This window comes from Schistocerca gregaria, chromosome 3, assembly GCF_023897955.1.
Source record: "Schistocerca gregaria isolate iqSchGreg1 chromosome 3, iqSchGreg1.2, whole genome shotgun sequence".
NCBI classification, from domain to species: Eukaryota; Metazoa; Arthropoda; class Insecta; order Orthoptera; family Acrididae; genus Schistocerca; species Schistocerca gregaria.
This window is the reverse complement of record NC_064922.1, coordinates 431,281,324-431,306,337: the sequence shown is the minus strand read 5'-3', so window position 1 is coordinate 431,306,337 and position 25,014 is coordinate 431,281,324. Positions and strand designations below refer to the sequence as shown.

General features: G+C 42.4%; 1 protein-coding gene across 1 annotated transcript in view; it reads right to left on the bottom strand.

Annotated features, from left to right (window-relative positions):
- Nucleotides 1–25,014, bottom strand: part of LOC126355405 (carcinine transporter-like) — a 615,184-nt gene that overhangs the window by 19,509 nt on the left and 570,661 nt on the right. Inside the window, exon 5 of the mRNA XM_050005709.1 lies at nt 8,945–9,105. Within this exon, the coding sequence (XP_049861666.1) occupies nt 8,945–9,105 (161 nt within the window). The remainder of the gene's footprint in view (nt 1–8,944; nt 9,106–25,014) is intronic.

Here is a 25,014-nt window from a genome sequence, read left to right as displayed (position 1 = left end):
GAGAAGAATTTGACAGGAGGAAGAAAACTGTTCTGGAGTGGGAATAACAGGTTTCGAAGAAATGGTGTGGCAGTAATGGTGAATAAAAATATACAAAGCTGTATTGAAAGTGTGAGATATACATGAGACAGGATCATAATCTTAAACCTGAGATTCCAAAAAGAAACACTAAAAGTAATCCAGATTTATTCAGCTCAAGTGGGATGTAGCGAAGAAGAGAAGATGAACTTTGAAAATGAGTTAGAAAACCATATAGAGAGTGCTAATATAGTGATGGGAGATTTTACTGCACAGGTACACAATGACAGAAAGGGATTAGAGCAAGTGTTTGGATGTTTTGGATATGGAGGGAGATATGAAGATGGGGAAAGGCTCCTGGATTTGTGCCAGGGGAATGGAATGAAAATAGCAAACAGCTGGTTCATGAAGAGAGAAAGCGATGTTATCACCAGATACAGTTGGGATGGAAGAACCAAGAGGGTAATTGACTATATTCTAGTAGATAGGGAATGGGTAGAGAAAGTGACAAATGTGAAGCTAATTCCAAGAGTGAGTGCAGATGGAAACCATAGATTACTGGTGGGACAATGGAAAATGAATCAATGTGTGAAAAATAGAAAACAGAAGAAAATGCTGAGGATATGGGATTGGAAACTGAAGGAGAGTGAAAGTGCTGAGAAGTGTAGAGAATTAATCACACAAAAATTTCCAAAAGAAGTCTTCTGCGATGTAGAAAAGGAATGGAGTTTATTCAAAGACACTTTAGTTGAAGCAGCACAAAAAGCATGTGGTACAACAACTGGAAAGAAAAAGTAAGACAGACAAGTTGTTGGGATGATACCACAATCCAAGCAGTTAGAAGAAAAAATGGAGCATGGAGAAAGTGGTAGAAAACTAAAAATGACGAAAAATATATAATATATATAGATGAAAAGAAAAAGTGCAAAGAAATAGTGGAAACAGCAAAGAAAAAGGCATGGTGAGAGTTTGCAAAAAAACTGGAAGAAGTTATGAAGAGCAATAAGAAAATGTTCTATAAAATGATGGAAAATAAAAGGAAGGCTTTTGAAGTACCAGTGAAGATAGAAACAGAGAACAGTACCATGATTGAAGACCCAGGGAATATAAAAGATATCTGGAAAGAACATTTTAAGAAACTGTTAAATGCTGAGGAGCAGGTACACGAGGAAACAACAAATAATGGAGAAATCGAGAGAAGTTGAGAAGCAGAATTAGGACAAATTACACTGGAAGAAATGGAACTAGCTGTGAAGAAGATGAATTGGGGGGAGGGGGGGAAGCCCCAGGACCTGATGAAGTATCAGTGGACATGATAAGAGCAGCAGGTCCAGTGGAAATGCAGTGGCTGTATAGACTACCATCAAGTGTGTGGAGAAACAGTACAATACCTGAGGACTGGAGAAGAGGAGACGTTGCTCCCATCTTCAAAAGAGCAATAAAGTACTTTGTAAAAACTACAGAGGAATAATCTTTATGAGTCAAACAGCCAAGATTTTTGAAAGGGTTCTAGTAAATCGAATAAGTGAAAAGATAGAAAAGGAGGTGAGTGAAGAACAGCATGGGTTTAGGAAAGGAAGAAGCATGATCGACCTGATATATTGTATCTGTCAACTGATGGAAAAAAGTTGGGAGTATAACAAAAGGGTGATAATGGTTTTTATAGATGTAGAAAAGGCATATGACTCATTTAATAGGAAAGGACTCTGGGAAGAACTGAAAAAGATACATATAGAAGATGGATACATTAATTTAATAAAGAAAATGTACAGAGGGCATAATTGCCAAATTAGAACACTGTTGGAGAACTCTGAATACTTCAAAATAAGACAAGGACTTAAGCAAGGAAGTATTCTATAACTTGTACTATTAAATGTTGTGATGGAGGGAAAGAATAGAACAGTTAAAGATATAGTAAAAGAAAAAGAAAAAAAGATGATTTTTGCAGATGATATGGTAATATGTGGTGATAAAGAGGTAGATGTAGAGTTATAATTTGATGCATGGAAGGAAATAATGGAAAGGTATTGATTAAAAGTAAATATAGATAAGAGTGAAGTAATGGTATTTGCAAGAGAAAAAGGGATCAACGAAATATTACCTTGAATGGAGAACCTCTCAAAGTGGTAGAAAGTTCCACTTATTTGGGGAGTGAAATATCTAGGGATGGAAGAATAACCAACGAAATTAATAGGAGGTTGCAGAAAGGATGAAATTTCTACCAAACAATGACACACCTGATTTCGAATAAGGAAGCTTCAGAAAAATCAAAACTCCTTTTGTATAAGAATTATTACTTACCTATAGTCACCTGTGTTTGACAATGACAGAAAGGGACTTGGATGGCAAAAGACCTAGAGAGCGCCCACGAACGCGGTGGAAAATGGGGGTGAGAATATCTATGGAAAGGAGAGGTGTGACCTGGCAGCAAGTGGAGGAAGAAAAGTGGTGGGAGGACCAAGCCAAATGGAGAGGACTCGTCAGCACCCAGACCCGGGAGTAGCTGGAGCAGGATGCGGATATAGATAGACAACTTCTACGCAGTGGATGCGGGATAAAGGCAATGAGATTCCCAAATTTGCGTACGGTGGAATGAAATCGTATGTTATTCACTGCATCTGAGGAGAATTTCGATCTTGTTGTTGGTAATTTGGAATCTTAAGCCTTTTCTACAAGCCTCCAATACGTCGTTGTGTGCATTTTCCTTCAAACGTTGTCAGCAGCCGAGGTCATCAGAAATGAAAGGCCGTGGCAGCATATCTTCACTGATTGCCGCTAAAGCACTCCCCATTTTAGCTTAGCATCTCAGACAGCTCCCGCCCAGCTAGCCGTGCAGTCTAACGAGCTGCTTCCCGAGAGGGAAGGCATGCCGGTCCTCGGCACGAATCCACCAGGCGGATTAGTGTCGCGGTCTGGTCTGCCGGTCAACCTGTGGATGGTTTTTAAGGCGGTTTTCCATCGGCCTCGGCAAATTCGGGCTGGTTCTACTTATTGGCCGTCTGTTTCACGTCTGCTGTGCAGCGATCTACCTTAATTTAAGTATTAACTGTATTTTTCTTACTTGTCACTTCTTTTTCGGTGCCTTTTTTGTTTTTAGGAAGCTTTAATTGTCGAGTGCTATTAATAGTGTTCCACAGATTTCGTGTTTGTTTTGAATACAGTCAGAGAGAGTCCCTTTAGTCAGCCATAGTACCAGTAGTGCCAGTGTCGTCCTAACCGCCGTCTGCTTCACGTCTGCTGTGCAACGAGCTACCATAATTTAAGTATTAACTGTACTTTTTTTACTTGTCACTTCTTCTTTTGTCAGTTTTTTGCTTTTAGGAAGCTTTAATTGTCGAGTGCTATTAATAGTGTTCCATAGATTTCGTGTTTGTTTTGAATACAGTCAGAGAGAGTCCCTTTAGTCAACCATAGTGCCAGAAGTGCTAGTGTTTGTTTTCAATACAGTCCAGTGACAGGTAGTGCTATTTTCATTGTTTTCTACAAGAAGTGGCTAGCAACCACAGTTTAGTCAATAAACAGCCTCCTTTAGTGAATTAGCAGTCTAGTTAAAAGGTGATTAACTCACTATAGTAAACTGATACCTTAGGATGGATAGGATGTGTGACGGCTGTGTACGGATGCAGGAGGAGCTGGCCTCTGTTCGCGAACAGCTGAGCGTGTTGATGGCCGCGGTCAGCCGTCTTCAGGCTGCTGCCTCGGAGTGTAGCGGCAGTGGGGAGTCTGGTGCGTCCCAAGGTACACCCAGGTGTTAAATGTTTCACCCACTGTCCCTGCTGTCGAGACATCTTCGCGGGTACCGGGCGCGGTTGGGCCACCCTCTCCCCAAGGGGAGTAGCGAGTTCAGCGGCGTTCGCCGCGCACGAGGCGGAGAGTAAATGTGGAACCTGGCCGTGTGGCATCGCCCGCTCTGCCTGTGAGTGGACATGTGGCTGCTCCTTCAGCAAGGTCCGAGCAGGCACGCGGGGGGAGGGGTTTATTAGTTATTGGGGCGCTCCAACGTTAGGCGGGTGATGGAGCCCCTTAGGGAAATAGCGGAAAGGTCGGGGAAGATGGCCAGTGTTCACTCTGTCTGCTTGCCGGGGGGTCTCATCCGAGATGTGGAGGAGGCCCTACCGGCGGCAATAGAGAGCACTGGGTGCACCCGACTGCAAATTGTTGCTCATTTCGGCACCAATGACTACTGTCGTCTGGGTTCAGAGGTCATCCTCAGTTCGTACAGGCGGTTGGCGGAAATGGTGAAGGCGGAAAGCCTCGCTCGCGGGGTGCAGTCAGAGCTAACTATTTGTAGTATCGTTCCCAGAACCGATCGCAGTCCTCTGGTTTGGAGCCGAGTGGAAGGCTTAAACCAGAGGCTGAGAAGATTCTGCGGAGATCTGGGGTGCAAATTTCTCGACCTCCGCTATCGGGTGGAGAAATGTAGGGTCCCACTGAATATGTCAGGCGTGCACTACACTCCGGAAGCGGCTACAAGGGTATCGGATACGTGTGGAGTGCACATGGGGTTTTTTTAGGTAAGAGAATTCCCACCCTAGGCCCGACAAGAAGCCTCCTGAGACGCGGCAAGGTAGGAGTATGCAAAATGCAACAGTTAATAACAATATTAACGTGCTAATAGTAAACTGCAGGAGCGTCTATAGAAAGGTCCCAGAACTGCTCTCATTAATAAACAGGCACAACGCCCATATATTACTAGGGACAGAAAGTTGGCTGAAACCAGACGTAAACAGTAATGAAATCCTAAACTCAGATTGGAATGTATACTGCAGAGACAGGCCGGGCAGTGAAGGGGGAGGCGTGTTTATAGCGATAAGAAGTGCAATAGTATCGAAGGAAATTGACGGAGATCCGAAATGTGAAATGGTTTGACTGAAGGTCACGGTTAAAGCAGGTAATGGCAATTGAATGACTCTATAGGCCCCTTGACTCAGCAGCTGTTGTGGCTGAGCACCTGAAGGATAATTTGAAAAATATTTCGAGTAGATTTCTCCACCATGTTATAGTTCTGGGTGGAGATTTTAATTTGCCGGATATAGACTGGGAGACTCAAACGTTCATAACGGGTGGCAGGGACAAAGAATCGAGTGAAATTTTTTTAAGCGCTTTATCTGAAAACTACCTTGAGCAGATAAACAGAGAGCCGACTCGTGGCGATAAGATATTAGACCTTCTGGTGACAAACAGACCCGAAATATTTGAAACAGTTAACGCAGAACAGGGAATCAGCGATAATAGAGCGGTTACGACATCGATGATTTCAGCCGTAAATAGAAATATTAAAAAGGGTAGCAAGATTTTTCTGTTTAGCAAAAGTGACAAAAAGCAGATTTCAGAGTACCTGACGGCTCAACACAAAAGTTTTGTCTCACGTACAGATAGGGTTGAGGATCAGTGAACAAAGTTCAAACCCATCGTACAATATGCGTTAGATGAGTATGTGCCAAGTAAGATCGTAAGAGATGGAAAAGAGCCACCGTGGTACAACAACCGAGTTAGAAAAATGCTGCGGAAGCAAAGGGAACTTCACAGCAAGCATAAATATAGCCAAAGCCTTGCAGACAAACAAAAATTGCGCGAAGCGAAATGTAGTGTGAGGAGGGCTATGCGAGGGGCGTGCAATGAATTCGAAAGTAAAGTTCTATGCACTGACTTGGCAGAAAATCCTAAGAAATTTTGGTCTTATGTCAAAGCGGTAGGGGGATCAAAACAAAATGTCCACACATTCTGTAACCAAAATGGTACTGAAACAGAGGATGACAGACTAAAGGCCGAAATACTAAATGTCTTTTTCCAAAGTTGTTTCACAGAGGAAGACTGTACTGCAGTTCCTTCTCTGTATTGTCGTACAGATGACTAGGTGATAGACATCGAAATAGACGACAGAGGGGTAGAGAAAGAATTAAAATCGCTCAAAACAGGAATGGCCGCTGGACCTGATGGGATACCAGTTCGATTTTACACAGAGTACGCGAAGGAACTTGCCCCCCCCCCCCCCCCCCCCCTCTTGCAGCGGTGTACCGTAGGTCTCTAGAAGAGCGTAGCATTCCAAAGGATTGGAAAAGGGCACAGGTCATCCTCGTTTTCAAGAAGGGACGTCGAATAGATGTGCTGAACTATAGACCTATATCTCTAATGTCGATCAGTTGTAGAATTTTGGAAAACGTATTATGTTCGAGTGTAATGATTTTTCTGGAGACTAGAAATCTACTCTGTAGGAATCAGCATGGGTTTCGAAAAAGACCGTCATGTGAAACCCAGCTCGCGCTATTCGTCCATGAGACTCAGAGGGCCATAGACTGGTAGATGCCGAGTTTCTTGACTTCCGCAAGGCGTTCGATACAGTTCCACACAGTCGTTTAATAAACAAAGTAAGAGCATATGGACTATCAGATCAATTGTGTGATTGGATTGAGGAGTTCCTAGATAACAGAACGCAGCATGTCATTCTCAATGGAGAGAAGTCTTCCGAAGTAAGAGTGATTTCAGGTGTGCCGCAAGGGAGTGTCATAGGACCGTTGCTATTCACAATATACATAAATGACCTGGTGGATGGCATCGAAAGTTCACTGAGGCTTTTTACAGATGATGCTGTGGTATATCGAGAGGTTGTAACAATAAAAAATTGTACTGAAATGCAGGAGGATCTGAAGCGAATTGACGCATGGTGCAGGGAATGGCAATTGAATGTCAATGTAGACAAGTGTAATGTGCTGCGAATACATAGAAAGAAATATCCCTTATCACTTAGCTACAAAATAGCAGGTCTGCAACTGGAAGCAGTTAATTCCATAAATTATTTGGGAGTACGCATTAGGAGTGATTTAAAATGGAATGATCATATAAAGTTGATCGTCGGTAAAGCAGATGCCAGACTGAGATTCATCGGAAGAATCCTAAGGAAATGCAATCCGAAAACAAAGGAAGTAGGTTACAGTACGCTTGTTCGCCCACTGCTTGAATATTGCTCAGCAGTGTGGGATCCATACTTGATAGGGTTGGTAAAAGAGATAGAGAAGATCCAACAGAGAGCAGCGCGCTCCGTTATAGGACCATTTAGTAATTGCGAAAGCGTTACGGAGATGATAGATCAACTCCAGTAAAAAACTCTGCAGGAGAGACGCTCAGTAGCTCGGTACGGGCTTTTGTTAAAGTTCCGAGAACATACCTTCACCGAAGAGTCAAGCAGTATATTGCTCCCTCCTACGTATATCTCGCGAAGAGACCATGAGGATAAAATCAGAGAGATTAGAGCCCACACAGAAGCATACAGACAATCCTTCTTCCCACGAACATTACGAGACTGGAATAGAAGGGAGAACCGATAGAGGTACTCAGGGCACCCTCCGCCACACACCGTCAGGTGGCTTGCGGAGTACGGATGTAGATGTAGATGTAGATTCCGCCGCAGTTACACTATGTCGAAGACTGCTAGACAACCACTGTCTCCACGTATGTGTACATCATAATTACTCTATCATGAAAACATTTGGGGCTACACTCGTCTCGTATGAGACATTCCAGGGGGGGGGGGGGGGGGGGGGGGGGGGAAGGGGTCCACTAGGGGCCGAACCGCACAATAACCGTGGGTTCGGTGTGGACGGCGGTGAGGTGGGTGGACTGTTGTGGCCTGTTGTAGGGTTGTGAACCACTGAGGGCTACAGTGGGAACAAGCGTCTGTCGTTTCTTGGTCTCCGATTCAGTATATAATACACAATACACCTCATACAGCGCCAAGTCATTCTTGTTTACATTCATATACCCGCAGAAAAGTTAACATAAGTGCCTTCTATGCCTTCTAGCGGGACTGAGCTCCCAGAGCTAAGTGATCCTGAGATAACGTCCGTGCACAACTCCCCTTGCTGTTATTTTACAGAGCACACACAGCAGGTGTCCAAACTGATAAATCCTCTCACAGGGCAAACTTTCAGACAGGCGGCTCCAACGTTGCCCAGCACTTCTATTTCATACTTGGGGAAACTTCTTCCTTTCTTAAAACAATTCCAGGTACAAGGCTTTCATCTTACACAGTGGCTTTGAAAGTTATTCACAGATCAGGTTTAATGTCAAAGACTGTGCATAATTAATCTTTGAGTACTATTTTCGTAAGTTTTACTGATAATGTACAATACTTTTAGGAAGCCTTAGTACTTTTTCCTTCAGTTTAGAATGTTTACACTTTGAAGTTGTTATCAAGTCATCAAGAATACTGAATCATACGTTATGCCTAAATGACCACGTAATCCGTACTGGCAAGCTATATATGCCATTGTCAAGAAAATGTAACAATAATAAAACATAATAAAGTACCATAGATTTTATCTAGGCAAGATACTTCTTTTTTCTCTGAACGTGAAAAAACAATCATTAAAATTCGTCGTTGCTGGAATTAGCTCTTCCAAAGGAGTGCTTATCGATGATGAAACAGACAAATGAAAGGACTAAGTTAGAGCAAACATGCATTTGTAACACTGGTAGCTGGGTGAACAGAGTTTAAGGATATGAAAGCTTCACTGCTGTTTGCGATGATTGCCCCACAGTGTCACACTGATAACTGGATAATTACGTGTTTACAGTTTAGTGCTGCATTCAGTGAGAAAACGCTTCAAATAACTACATAAGTAATTAAGACGTTTATAAGCAGCAAAACCACAAATTTTCAGTTTTTAAAAGCCTTCCATATATAGAAAAGAAAAGCACTTCAATCTCAATTAATTAAATATGTACCAATATCAAATGTTAGCACTAAGAATGCTCATCGTTTTTTGTTATCAGAGGGCGACTGTAGTGTGCTGAGATTATTATTTCCACTGTTTTGTTCACTGCGGATCTGATGATCTAGAAGTATATATTCATTGCGTAGCGTCATAAATCATCATTTCCGTTCGAACTACAAAACGTATATGAAAAGCAATTTGCATTCCCATACCTGCTAATAACCAACAAAACCGTATTTTTCAGGAGGTTCCTGTTTGTAACGATGCTTCTGATGTCCATACGTGGAGTCCTCTGCTCAGACAGGTAAGCAAGCCTCATCCACGTGTCGCAAGGCAGGGGCTTTCCATTTGTTGCTGCTACACTCTCCAGGACCTTGAGAGCTTCCTCTGATCGCCCTTTACCGAGCAGCCATCTGGGAGATTCCGGTAAATACCTAAGGAACATAAAAAGATATCAGGCTGCAGATCCCACCTCTTCTATAAAATTGCAACAACCGTTATGCATACCCTTACGATTACAGTAATCTCCAACCCTATCTCATAAGTGAGGAATAAGAGAGGAGTCTGGCTTGAATAAAGCTTATAAGGCTGATATGCAATTTAATAACTTGAATGAATCATTCAGTTTTTATCTTAGCACTTTTCACTAGTCTAATCGAATAAAATGAATATAGTGGTACCATTATTGTTACTAATATTCTGTAGGAGAACAGCAGAGCAATTAATAAAAATTTTGTCATGGTATCAAAAGGAAGGAAGGAAGATTAGCGTTAAAAGTCCCCTCGACAGCGAAGTTGTCAGAGCTGGAGAACGAACTCGGGTCACGAAAGCACGGTGAAGGAAGTCAGCTGTGCCGTTTTTAATGCAACCAGCTCGACATTTTCCTGGAGCGATTTAGGGAAATCACGAGAAACCTAAATCTGGATGGCCGGGTGCGAATTTGAACCGACGTCCTTCCGAGTTCTTTGTGCGAAACACAGCGCCACCTTGCTCAGTACGAATATTAAAACCCAAAAATCAGACCTAGAAAAGTAATGAGCTAATTAGCATAACCTATGAAAAGACAACGCAAGTGACTGACAATTGCGAGTTGTTCAAGATGTAAGCTGAAGGTTAAACTCGAGTGGGACGCGAGAATGAAAGAAAAATAAAAGCAAAAGAGCTAGAATAAAGCAGAGGTCGGGAAGAAACAACATTAGCAAATAAAAACACAAAGGAAAAGCAAAATGTAATGTAATAAAGCAAGTTCAGATGACTGCTTGAGACATGCAATGAGGAGACAAATAGCGTGAGATACCTCCTAATATCGGGATGGTCCTCCTTTTTCCCGGCATATTACAGCGGCTCGATTTCGCATGGACTGAACATGTCATTGGAAGTCCCCTGCAAAATATTGACCCATGCGGCCTCTGTTTTCATCCATAACTGCGAAAGGGTTGTCGGTGCAGTATTTTGTGCACGAACTGATCTCTCGATTACGTCCCACAAATATTCGATGGAACTCATGTCGAGCCATCTGAGTGGTCAAATCGTTCGCTCTGATTGTCCAGAATAGTCTTCCACTCAGTCGTGAACAATTCTGGCCGCATTGCCATCCATAAAAATGCCATCATTGTTTGGGAATATGAAGTTCATGAATAGCTGAAAATTGTCTCCAAGTAGTAGAAGATAATCAGGGTCCAGTCCATTCCTTGTGAACACAGCCCACATCATTGTGGAGCCACCACCAGCTTGAACAGTGCCTTGTTGAGAAATAGGTCATCAGTCCCCTAGATTTAGAAGTACTTAAACCTAACTAACCTAATGACAACACACACATCCATGCCCGAGGCAGGATTCTAACCTGCGACCGTAGCAGCAATGCAGTTCCGGACTGAAGCACCTGGAACCGCTCGGCTACATTGGCCGGCTGAGTGCAAATGTTCAGACAAACAGGAGATTGAAAGAAAAAGTTTAGGTGTTAATGTAAAGGAAAAACATTTGTTACAGAATAGTATGAATATAATTTGCCTATAATTGTAAAATAGACTCGCTAGATATATATAGAAAATCGCTGATTGTCTCCTATGATATTCGTGAATTCTGTTTGTAAAAATAAATTGTTTCATCATAATTAATAATGAATTACTAATAATAATTACATTTACACCTACACCTGGATGCAAATAAGGGTATCAAAGCATTTCCCACAGCCATACCATCGGATGAAAAGTTTGAATCAAAGAAGTAAATGGTACATGATTGACTAAGTGAAACGAATGTTACCCGTCAACATTATCACGTTGATGAGTGGTAGTTATCACTACACTGTGTCCGAGAAAATTAATGAAGGATAATAGCACTTCCTAATGGGATTTAATAATTTGATTTGGAACATCTAAATTGTGCCAGAAACGTAGCGTATTTATGATTTCACTTGTGAAAGACTAATCCGTACATTATACTGCATTACATTACATTATATTACGTTATACTCAAATAAGCAAGGTTAATGAACATAGTTGTCAAATTTTTGTTTTGCTTATGCTAAATGAATAAAAAGTATATTTTTTAAAAGCCTGTGGTGGTTATAGAATTAGTATTGCAGTGATTATTCACTTAACTTACGCCCTTTCTATAATATTCTTAATGACTTTTTCGTAGGAATTTCCCCTTTGTTTCATGTCTGTGGCGGTGCTGTGCAGATCAAAATTTTTAATGAATTAAATCAAATACTACAAACCGTCACGCTGCTGAAACAGCGAAGAATTATTCTTGCTGGATCAAAGATGCATTTGACACCTCGCAAGCTACACTGAATCGCCAATGAAACTGTTACAGACAAGCGTATTCAAGTACAGAAACATGTAAACAAACAGAATATAGCGCCGCAGTCGGCATCGCCTGTGTAAGATGGTTCAAATGGCTCTGAGCACTATGGGACTCAACTGCTGTGGTCATCAGTCCCCTAGAACTTAGAACTACTTAAACCTAACTAACCTAAGGACATCACACACATCCATGTCCGAGGCAGGATTCGAACCTGCGACCGTAGCAGTCGCACGGTTCCGGACTGCTCGCCTAGTACCGCGAGAGCACCGCGGCCGCCTGTATAAGACAACAAAAGTCGGGCGCTGATGTTACATCAGTTACTGCCGCTACAATGGCAGTTTATCAAGATTTAAGTGAGTTTGAACGTGATGTAGACTTCGCACGAGCGATGGGACACAACATCTACGACGTAGCGATACAGCGGAATTTTCCCGTAAGACCATTTCACGGGTGTACCGTGTACCGTGAATACCAGGAAATCCAGTAAAACATCGAATCTCCCACATCACTGCAGCCGGAGAAAGATCCTGCTAGAACCTGACCAACGACGACTAAAGAGAATCGTTCAATGTGACAGAAGGTGCAACCCTTTCCCAGATTGCTGCAGATTTCAATACTGGACCAACAAGTGGCAGCGTGCGAACCATTCAACGAAACATCATCGATACGGGCTTTCGGAGCCGAAGGCCCACTCGTTTGCCCTTGATGACTGCACAACGCAAAGCTTTACGCCTCGCCTGGGCCCGTCAACAATGACAATGAGCTGTTGATGACTGGACAAATGTTGCCTGGTCGGACGAGTCTCGTTTCAAATTGAATCGAGCGGATGGACGTGTACGAGTATGGAGACAACCTCATGAACCCATGAACGCTCATACCAGCAGGGGACTGTTCAAGCTGGGGGAGGCTCTGTAATGGTGAGAGGCGTGTGCTTGGAGGGATAGGGCACAACTAATTTCCTCCACGTCATCCGTTATCTTCCTTATCCTTTCCATCATTCCTTCTGGTTTTCCCTCTATAATTCTTTTTTGCCGACAATTGCTATGCGGTATACCTCCCAGGGACAATTTTCTCCTCTTTCTGATCACTTCCAATAATCTTCCATCGTCAGCTATTTCCGTCATTTTGCCAGCTCACTTCATCTTAAACATTCTTCTCCTTAGCTTCCTAATGAACATTCTTCGTTCTTTTTGAGTAGGCTTACATATCTTTTATCTGAGACGTGAGAAATAGTACTCATTTCTTTGTTCTGAAGGAGGGTGTAACGCAAATGATTGAAGTGGAAATCCCCTACCAAATATTTTTAGCTGGAACTTTCTATAACCTATGATAGTTCCTTTCATTAAATGAAGACTTGAGTGCCGTTGAAACCACTTCAACCTTCAGTGCCCGAGCTTATCGTAAAAATATAAACGAGTCTACCTTGGATGATCCAGCTATATTAGCACGACGACCGTTCTCTCTCGTTCGCCCTCTACCCACCTTTATCAGCTTTACAAACATCGCTTCATCTCTACATTCATAATAGTATGTCTTCTTTAAATGTCTAAAACCTGTTAATTTAGTCGTAGGCTAACCAACCATTGATTTTGCTTCCTCAACATCCATCTCAGTCTCCACTATCATTGCGCAAGCCTTACCAAGTGTTACTAAAGCAATAAAACAGCGGAGATGATTTTCTTCTCCAGATTTATATGGAAACCTGTCTAGAAACGGTCTAAAAGGAATTTAGGAGTGGCTTAAACCATACTAATACATGAATTACATCCCGTCACCATCTTCCAGAAATTCTGCTCCCCATTTTTATCAGATTGTATTAACCCTTGAACGACGATCTCTAAATCTCACTTTTTACATACGTCTTCGACAGGCGTCCTTCTAATTAAGCTCACAGTTCACCACAAATTCCCAGAATACCCCCAGAAAATCCCATGCATTCCGCAAACTTGCAAACTTGACCTAACAAATCCCGTTATGTCTTCGGGTCGCCATGCGATTCCTCATATAGATTGAAGGCAAGTTTGTCTAGCACATTCAGAGCGGATTAATTTTGAAAACACATGTATAAAAACGTCGGCAAGAAAGAATTATACAGAGAAAAGTATAAGGAATCGGAGGAAGTGGCAGGAAAACAATGAATGACATTAGACGACGAACATGTAAACAGATGAAGGAGGATGATGCACAGAACAGGACACCATTGAGAGCCTCCACTTGAAACTTGTCGTAAGACAGGGAAAGAAGACGATGATGATGATGATGTAAATGTAATTAAAAACTACAGTGCCACATGCTGCAGAGCATCACAATGAACAGAGGAACGTGTATCGGTCTGCACTACCATATCAGTTGGTGTAGCTCACTAAGTGGAGTGCTAGGGCATAAAACCAATGTCCATTCTGGAGCTATGGCTTTTTTAATCTTTAGATGTCTTTTCCCCATTTCTTGTCGTTTATATGTAAAACATCACTATGTCACATGACAATAGCTCTACCTTAAACTTGATGTGTGTGTCTAATAACTGCACAGTGCTCAACCATAACTGGTCCTCTCAAGTTCATGCAAGCTGCTGCTGCTGCTGCTCGTACGTGTGCTGCACGGTGCCCTCAAAACCACCATCCCAAAAAAAAATGTTTTGCATCTCCTAGAGCAACGCCTTCGATAAACCAGTCATCTTCGTCCACAAGTAATGGACAGAGGTCATCCAAGCGTATTGTCGAATCGCTGGCTTGGTTGCGTGGCATCTTTGCGAGCAGCTTCTTAGCAGGATCGAGCATGGGACACGGAGCTGCTACGTTGTGTTGTGGGTAGCTCTGCATGGAAAAGGCATTGTGAAGTAATGAGATATTGAAGTGGATTCAATGAAAAGTGCGTGAAGAGGTCATTAAGTATGAGCAATGCCGCCGATAACGTATTAGAGAAGCTGCCCGTTTGCGTGTTGTACCGTACATCACTCATCCGCGTCGTGTTCGTTCTCCCAGAATGAAACTAATGCAAATAATAAAATAGTTTACCACAAAGGAGAGCAATCAAGTGCCAGTGTCTTGAAGCGAGTGTAAGAACAAGTGTTCGCTCATCACGTTTCCCCATCATCAATAATCAGCCACGTCGTGACGGTTAAGCGTACGCTCGTCCAAGTGCTAATTGTGGACAGATAATCATCATCATTGCCTGTTTATCTATCACCGTAGGTTCGGCCAGAGTAAGACTGTGAAATACGTGTGACGGCGCAACGTACAACAGTCACAGACATTAACGTCGTCAAGAATATTGTACAATAATAAGGCAATGATAATTATGACTTCTCATCAAATTAGCAAGAATGTTAATTGGCATCAACACTTATGACTTAGTGTGTAAACAGTTCAATCTGCGATTTTCTTATCGTCTCAGAATATAACTCTTCATACCAGACGTAGGACAGTGTTGTGTTTAGTTCAAATGGTTCAAATGGCACTAACCACTATGTGACTTAACATTGGAGGCCATCAGTCGCCTAGAACTTAGAGCTACTTAAACCTAACTTACCTAAGGACATCGCACACATCCATGCCCGAGTCAGGATTCGAACCTGCGATCGTAGCGGTCGCGTGGTTCCAGACTGAAGCGCCTACAACCGCTCCGCCACAAAGGCCGGCTTGTATTTAGTATTTAGTGGCTCCCCTAAACACGCATGCATATTTACATATACGATTTCACGCAAGCCAGCGACAGTGTGGAGCAGAAATAATACGACTGCACGGGAGTACCAGGTACGTGGGGTAGACAGGGCGCATGGTCAAAGCCAGAACAATTGAAGGGTCCCCCAACAGTTGTCCCCCGGCCGTGTTACACGAGGACTAAGACATACTCTACTAACAGAGGACACATTCCTTGAAACTTTTCACCTTGGTGAAGTACACGTGATATTGCAAGGCAGTCTCAGATATCTCAAAGACTGCTTATTGAATTCTTTACACGATGAAGAACTGCATTCACATCATTCCATGTTCACTCAGCACCAGTGGCCAGAAGACCGAAGTCGACGAGTACAGTTTTGTTAATGGCTTTTGCACCAAGTGGAAGATAATGTGATACAGGCTGATGAATCTACCTTACTCGTGATAGTATTTTCAACAGCCCCCTCCCCACTCCGAACAGCCATTGTTGGTCCAAACATCACCGATATATCACCCATGAAGTTGACATTTTGACATTCAGGCACGCTTGGCATAAGCCTGTGGGCTGGGATCGAGAAAGAGTTCTTTTTGGTCCTTACCTATTGGCAGACAAGTTGAATGCGCCTCTGTATCATACGTTTCTTTGCAATACTTTGCTTGACCCATTAGAAAACCTTCCAGTTCGTGTTCGGCGACAGCTATGGTTTTAGCATTTTAGTTCACCACCGTACTTTGGGATTAATGTGTGTAATTATTTAAATGAAGCAATTCCAAGTAAATATATTGGTAGTAGAGGTCCAATGTTCTAGCTTTCACGTTCCCTGGACCTTAATTCACTAGATTTTTATTTGTAGCGACCTTTAGGAACCAGTTTGTAACACTCCATTCATTGATGTATGCGATCAAACAGCTCGCCTGCATGCCATTTCAGCAGTGGTGACTGCAGGTGTGTTGAGTAGGGTCCAGCAAAGTATGATCCAGCGACTACCGAAGTGATTGAAAATGCAAGGTGGTCGGTCGCCTTGAACATCTTCTCCAAAGTGAACTTTGCTCGTAACTGTACGTTCCACCTCTGGGAAGATAAGACTGGAAGTCAAACGTATGGAATGGAAGTATTCTGCATAGCATAATGTGAGGTCTAGTCCAGCGTAGTGTTTTTATGCCTCAAGGGATGCAGATGATGTCTATATTTCTGTCATGGACGAAACAAATGGTCGTTTAGGTCTGTGAGAAGTTCATGTTATTTCTCAGTGTTTAAAAACAGGCAACAGTAACAGAAAGAAATTCACGAGACACTGCGTTGTGGACATGTAAACTGCATATACACTCCTGGAAATTGAAATAAGAACACCGTGAATTCATTGTCCCAGGAAGGGGAAACTTTATTGACACATTCCTGGGGTCAGATACATCACATGATCACACTGACAGAACCACAGGCACATAGACACAGGCAACAGAGCATGCACAATGTCGGCACTAGTATAGTGTATATCCACCTTTCGCAGCAATGCAGGCTGCTATTCTCCCATGGAGACGATCGTAGAGATGCTGGATGTAGTCCTGTGGAACGGCTTGCCATGCCATTTCCACCTGGCGCCTCAGTTGGACCAGCGTTCGTGCTGGACGTGCAGACCTCGTGAGACGACGCTTCATCCAGTCCCAAACATGCTCAATGGGGGACAGATCCGGAGATCTTGCTGGCCAGGGTAGTTGACTTACACCTTCTAGAGCACGTTGGGTGGCACGGGATACATGCGGACGTGCATTGTCCTGTTGGAACAGCAAGTTCCCTTGCCGGACTAGGAATGGTAGAACGATGGGTTCGATAACGGTTTGGATGTACCGTGCACTATTCAGTGTCCCCTCGACGATCACCAGAGGTGTACGGCCAGTGTAGGAGATCGCTCCCCACACCATGATGCCTGGTGTTGGCCCTGTGTGCCTCGGTCGTATGCAGTCCTGATTGTGGCGCTCACCTGCACGGCGCCAAACACGCATACGACCATCATTGGCACCAAGGCAGAAGCGACTCTCATCGCTGAAGACGACACGTCTCCATTCGTCCCTCCATTCACGCCTGTCGCGACACCACTGGAGGCGGGCTGCACGATGTTGGGGCGTGAGCGGAAGACGGCCTAACGGTGTGCGGGACCGTAGCCCAGCTTCATGGAGACGGTTGCGAATGGTCCTCGCCGATACCCCAGGAGCAACAGTGTCCCTAATTTGCTGAAAAGTGGCGGTGCGGTCCCCTACGGCACTGCGTAGGATCCTGCGGTCTTGGCGTGCATCCGTGCTTCGCTGCGGTCCGGTCCCACGTCGACGGGGACGTGCAGCTTCCGCCGACCACTGGCGACAACATCGATGTACTGTGGAGACCTCACGCCCCACGTGTTGAGCAATTTGGCGGTACGTCCACCCGGCCTCCCGCATGCCCACTATACGCCCTCTCTCAAAGTCTGTCAACTGCACATACGGTTCACGTCCACGCTGTCGCGGCATGCTACCAGTGTTAAAGACTGCGATGGAGCTCCGTATGCCACGGCAACCTGACTGACACTGACGGCGGCGGTGCACAAATGCTGCGCAGCTAGCGCCATTCGACGGCCAACACCGCGGTTCTTGGTGTGTCCGCTGTGCCGTGCGTGTGATCATTGCTTGTACAGTCCTCTCGCAGTGTCCGGAGCAAGTATGGTGGGTCTGACACACCGGTGTCAATGTGTTCTTTTTTCCATTTCCAGGAGTGTAGTTTGATGCATTAACAGAAAAAAAAACATGTCTGGGGCGAACGTGGCTCAAATACCAGCGAGGTTACATATCCATTCATTACGGCATTGCGTCGTCTCACTTAGGTAATGGGATAGCTCCGTCAGGGCGTCGAGTTCATGATACATGCCCTTGGCTACACTTCACGCAGTTACAGCGTTGCCAGAGCCCCATTTCTTAAATCAGATTTCTGTTAAACCTATTGGTGGGACTACTTTTGTTAGAAACACTTTTGTCCTGCATTGGGATGAGAAATCGCATGCTCACCGCTAAGTACATCTTCTTCTCTTCAATGTCATGCATTGTAAACTTTACCATAGGCAACTGCCTCTTCTTCGTACGTAAATTCTTGCTTAAATTGAACCTTAGTTCCATGTACAGCATATTCCTTCTCTAACTGTTCTACAAAGTAAAACACGATTAGAAATTCCATCACTAACCTTTCACAATGCTCAAATCAAGTTCTTAATACCTTCACAACCTTATAACATTCCAACCAACAGATTCATTGACCTGACCGACGACTTCCGTCACAGAACGTTCACCTTTCAGAAGATTTACTTCTTGAAGTCGGTGTAAACAACACACATATCTATTTCTTCTCAGTTCTTATATTCTAATCCTTTATACAAAGATAACTTTTAAGATTTCATTTCATTTCATAAAAATATAAACTGGAGATGTCGATACGGCTTACGACAGTGTGTCCACTTTGAAAGAGAACCAATAGACCAATAAAAAAGAGCAGAATGTTAATTCATTACTGAAGTACCTACCTATGTAGCAACAATGGAATGAAGCAGGGGACAGATGAAATCAACAGAAACTGAATCCAGTTTCGTAACAACCATGCTGCTAACGCTATAGAAATTGGTCCCAAACAGTAAAAGGCAGATGCCAAAAAGTTGACGAGCGAGCGATGTTTGATTCCAGTCAGTTCGATTCCTGTAACAGATGTATCGATAATGGATTACAATTCCTGTCATAAAATACTCTGGTGCTGCAGCCGAAACCACATACGTCAAAAGTGAACAAAAAATATTGCTAATATGCATTTTGACACCACATATGGAACAACTAATTTTTATTATTTCTGTATAAGACTTATGGGGACGTAGTATGTCCCATGCTGCCAACGTTAAATTATAGAATTTTGTGACACATTATTTTGGAAACTCTTAAAGACACCAACTTACAATTTTCCATAATTATCGAATCCACCTTTCTAGATGCAATGAACTATAAATATTACTAATATTGTTTTGTGGGGCATGTTATGTTTTTTTTCAAACACATAATTTTTTGACAGAATTTTGTAAATAAATGGACATAAAAACAAAACAACTCAGGATATTTTAATTCTTCTAGTTCCATATGCGTTGAATCTCCACTTGGCAAGCGGTGAAAATTTCATGTACATTTTTTTTTGAAAATGGGTCATTTATTGCAAAAAATGTAGTTGAGAGATGTTGACGTTTAAAATTTTTTATTACAAATTCTTATACAGACTTACATTTCTGCGTCTTTCATGCACTAGAATTGCCCTGGCTCATAGTCTGTGTCTTCTTCAGTGTCACAACAGCCCAGTGCTTGCCTCCTTCTTTTCCTTCTTGCTTCTTTTGTCATTTGCTGAGCAGCTAGCTCTGCTTCACGTAGGAGAAGCTCATCCAGTTTCCGCAGGCCTTTAGCTGTGTTCTATCCAGATCCTTCCAATGACCTCTCCAGAATCTTAAGTCTTTCATAATTACTAATTACCGCGATTAACAGTTATTACTCCCCCTCCCCCCTCCATAAACCATGGACCTTGACAGGGGTGGGGAGGCTTGCGTGCCTCAGGGATACAGATAGCCGTATCGTAGGTGCAACCACAAAGGAGGGGTACCTGTTGAGAGGCCAGACATACGTGTGGTTCCTGAAGAGGAGCAGCAGCCTTTTCAGTAGTTGCATGGGCAACAGTCTGGATGATTGACTGATCTGGCCTTGTAACACTAACCAAAAGGGCCTTGCTGCGCTGGTTCTGCGAACGGAGGAAAGCAACGGCGAACTACAGCCGTAATTTTTCCCGAGGTCATGTAATTTTACTGTATGATGAAATGATGATGGCGTCCTCTTGTGTTAAATATTCCGGAGCTAAAATAGTTCCCCATTCGGATATCGGGGTGGGGCTACTCAAGAGGACGTCGTTGCCAGGAGAAAGAAAGCTGTCATTCTGCGGATCGGAGAGTGGAATGCCAGATTCCATAATCGGGCAGGTAGGTTAGAAAATTTTAAAAATGGAAATGGATAGGTTAAAGTTAGATATAGTGGAAATTAGTGAAGTTCGGTGGAAAGAGGAGCAAAACTTCAGGTCAGATGAATACAGGGTTATAAATACAAAATCAAATAGGGGTAATGCAGGAGTAGGTTTAATAATGAACAAGAAATAGGAGTGCAGGTAAGCTACTACAAACAGCATAGTGAACGCATTATTGTGGCCATGATAGACACGAAGCCCACGCCTACTACAGTAGTACAAGTTTATATGCCAACTAGCTCTGCAGATGACTAAGAAATTGATGGAATGTATGATGAGACTAAAGAAATTATTCAGACTGTGAAGGGAGACAAGAATTTAATAGTTACTGGTGACTAGAACTTGATAGTAGGAAAAGGGAGAGAAGGAATCGTAGTAAGTGAATATGGATTGGGGGTAAGAAATGACAGAGGACGCCGCCTGGTAGAATTTAGCACTGAGCATAACTTAATCATAGCTAACACTTGGTTCAAGAATCGTGAAAGAAGGTTGTAAACATGGAAAAAGCCTGGAGAAACTAGAAGGTATTAGAGAGATTATATAATGGTAAGACAGAAATTTAGGAACCAGGTTTTAAATTCCCAGGGGCACATGTGAACTCTGACTACAATCTATTGGTTATGAACTGTACATTAAAACTGAAGAAACTGCAAAAAGGTGCCAATTTAAGGACATGTGACCTGGACAAACTGATTAAACCAAAGGTGGTACAGAGTTTCAGGGAGAAGAGAAGGGAACAAATGGGGAAAAGAAATGCGGTTGAAGAAGAATGGGTAGCTCTGAGGGAAGAAATAGTGAAGGCAGCAGAGGATCAAGTAGATAAAAAGACAAGGGCTAGTAGTAATCCTTGGGTAACAGAAGAAAAATTGAATTTAATTGATGAAAGGAGAAAATATAAAAATGCAGTAAATTGAACAGGCAAAAAGGAATACAAATGTCTCAAAAATGAGGTCGACAGGAAGTGCAAAATAGCTAAGCAGGGATGGCTAGAGGACAAATGTAAGTATGTGGAGGTATATATCACTAGGGATCAGATAGATACTGCCTACAGGAAAATTAAAGAGACCTTTGGAGAAAAGAGTACCACTTGTATGAATATCAAGAGCTCAGATGGATTCTAAGCAAAGAAGGGAAAGCAGAAAGGTGGAAGGAGTATATAGAGGGTCTATACAAGGGTGATGTACTTGAGGACAATATAATGGAAATGGAAGAGGCTGTAGATGAAGATGAAATGGGAGAAATGATAGGCCCTACTGCGTGAAGAGTTTGACAGAACACTGAAAGACCTGAGTCGAAACAATATTTCCAATCCCAAAGAAAGCATGTGTTGACAGATGTGAAAATTACCGAACTAACAGTTTAATAAAAGACAGCTGCAAAATACTAACGCGAATTCTTTACAGACTAATGGAAAAACTGGTAGAAGCCGACCTCGGGGAAGATCAGTTTGGATTCCGTAGAAATATTGGAACACGTGACGTAATACTGACCCCCTTATCTTAGAATAAAGATTAAGGTGCTACAGAAGAATGCCGAAGATTAAGGAAAGGCAAACCTACGTTCCTAGCATTTGTAGACTTATAGAAAGCTTTTGACAATGTTGACTGGAATACTCTCTTTCAAATTCTAAAGCTGGCAGGGGTAAAATACAGGGAGCGAAAGGCTATTTACAATTTGTACAGAAACCAGGTGGCAGAGGGACAGGAAAGGGAATCAGTGGTTGGGAAGGGAGTGAGACAGGGTTGTAGCCTCTCCCCGATGTTATTCAATCTGTATATTGAGCAAGCAGTAATGGAAACAAAGGAAAATTTGGCGTAGGTATTAAAATCCATGGAGAAGAAATAAAAACTTGGAGGTTCGCCGATGACATTGTAATTCTGTCAGAGGCAGCAAAGGACTGGGAAGAGCAGTTAAGCGGAATGGACAGTGTCTTGAAAGGAGGATATAAGACGAACATCAACAAAATCAAAACGGGGATAATGGAATGTAGTCGAATTAAGTCGGGTGATCTTGAGGGAATTAGATTACGAGATACTTAAAGTAGTAAAGGTGTTTTGCTATTTGGGGAGCAAAATAAATGATGATGGTCGAAGTACAGAGGACATAAAATGTAGACTGGCAATGGCAAGGGAAGTGTTTCTGAAGGAAATTAGTTTGTTAACATCGAGTATAGGTTTTAGTGTCAGGATGTTGTTTCTGAGAGTATTTGTATGGAGTGTGGCCATGCATGGAAGTGAAACATGGACGATAATTATTTTAGACAAGAAGAGAATAGAAGCTTTCGAAATGTGGTGCTACAGAAGAATGCTGAAGATTAGATGGGTAGATCACATAACTAATGAGGAGGTATTGAATCGAATTGGGGAGAACAGAAATTTGTGGTACATCTTGACTAAAAGAAAGGATCGGTTGGTAGGACATGTTCTGAGGCATCAAGGGATCACCAATTTAGTATTGGAGGGCAGCGTGGAGGGTAAAAATCGTAGAGGGAGACCAAGAGATGACTACACTAAGCAGATTCAGAATGATGTAAGTTGCGGTAGGTACTGGGAGTTGATGAAGCTTGCACAGGATAGAGTAGCATGGAAACCTGCATCAAACCAGTCTCAGGGCTGAAGATCACAACAACAACAAAAGTTATTACAGTATCAGACACAGCTAACTTTAGAGTCATAAGGCCAACAAATATATTTTTAGGCACGCCGCACCACACAACATGATTGAAGTACTCATTCACGTTCTGGGCCTCCCATGTAAACACTTCTTTAGTAGCTCTCGTACAATTGTCCTCTTAAAGCATGTATCATATTTGTTAGAAGGTCACTTCGCGCATTTTAAGAATCTAACTTGTAACCAGATTCAGAAAATACGATCACATAAAAAATACGTTTCAAAATGATTATATTGCAACACAACGTAATAAAAAATAAACATGTTAGTATCAATACACAGTGTAAGATAAAGTAGACATGGTTGCATATATGTTTCAGAAAGGGAAAAAAGTTGTAATTCTACAGAAACTCTTCAATCAGGCGTCCATTTCTATAAAACCAATGAGAAGAAATTAACGTATTCTTAAATGTTTCAGTAAATATAAACGAAACTACAAATTTTTTGAAGATGTATGTCCCACACTTTTCACTTTTAATTCTTTTGATCTAATTCCTACCATCGAATGAATAGTATTATGCAACTACGTTTTAATTTCATTGTTTCGAAGTCAGAGAAGCTTACCGATAGCTACAAATGATTCTAAGCAAGGCATGCCTGGACTCTCTGCCACCGCTGAGAGTGCGACGTACAGTGGGAAGATTGACGCCGAAACAGTTAGCAGTGATCGGGATACTGCCATCATGCCCGTGCTCATAAGCAACTGTATCCTCCGGCCAAATCTGAAACGTATAAACAGTTTAACGTTTTTACTTCCAATGGATTATGCGCTGGCACAGTGACAAGTGAAACAGAAACGCTCAATGGATAGCTTCAGGGAAACATAAGAGAAATTGTTCGAAATAAGACTAATTTTTCTGTTGAAATAGAAGCTCTAGAGTTTCAAAATTATTCTGTTTCCACCTCTTGCAGATTGTCACTACTGCCTTTAAGAAACTAGTAAAAGTCAATGTACAGACATCTGATGGAAATTACTTAGTTACAAATAAACGTGCATCAGTGAGAGGGGAGGTGGTAGCGTTTCGGACAAAGGTTACATTCTTCTTCTGTAAGCAAAACGGCCACTTGCACCAGCTAGCCTTATGTAAACAAACTACTGCCTTGCGCTCTTACCCTTGTTTATATAGAATCTAATTAATGTCGCATAAGTGTTATTTTAATTACGATAGTTTACGATCCAAGATGGAAACAATGTGGTGCACTTATGATCTTGTTCAGACACGTCTCTAAATGCTTTTAGCTTAATCTTAATTATCAAATTGATTACCCAAATCATGTTTAATATTAATTAACACAATTTATTATCGAAAAATTTTAGTCTTCCCACCCTCATTTGTGCAGTGTACTCCTATTGGTACCTCACGACCAGCATCATTAGATAGACCTATCATTCGTGCTATGTATCTAGTCGATCAAAAGCATCAGATTCAGGTGATTTATAGAGTTACAAAACCCATGTAAATGTTGAACAACCATTGCCACAGTGCAACAAACGGTGTAACAATTACTACATTGTAACAAATACATGGTTACCACTTCGCCTGTTAAAATAGTACTCTCTACCCTAACATTATATCTTACAGTAAATAAGGATGGGAATGTTCCTGTTCTGGGATAGGAGGCGTATCCGATTTGTTATATCTTCCACGCCAGCATCTTACACGGCCAGGGTGATGTCAGCTCTGTTCTGCAGTCATGTGGCCTTGGAGCCATGCATGTGCAAGTGCATCTCATTTCTGTATCTTTTTGCTTGGATAAACATATACTGCCCACAGGCTGCCGCAGCTGGCTTCCATGATGTGTACACTTTCCATAGTTCAAAATGATGTGCTGTCATTGTAGCTCATTCACTAAGATAGTTGCACTAAAAGAGAAACGAGTGTCCCGTTACCAACTGGTAGCACTATTATGACCACGCATTCTTATACAGGGTGCGGTGCGGCAAGTTCCGTATTTGATACGCGCGGCACACACAGGCTGTTACTCATTGTTGCGTGGGTTTCACTGCAATCAAAAGTGCGGGACTTACCGCTTTTTTTCTTTTTAAGTTTAGTTTAGTAGAGACCATGCAGTGTGCAAGACA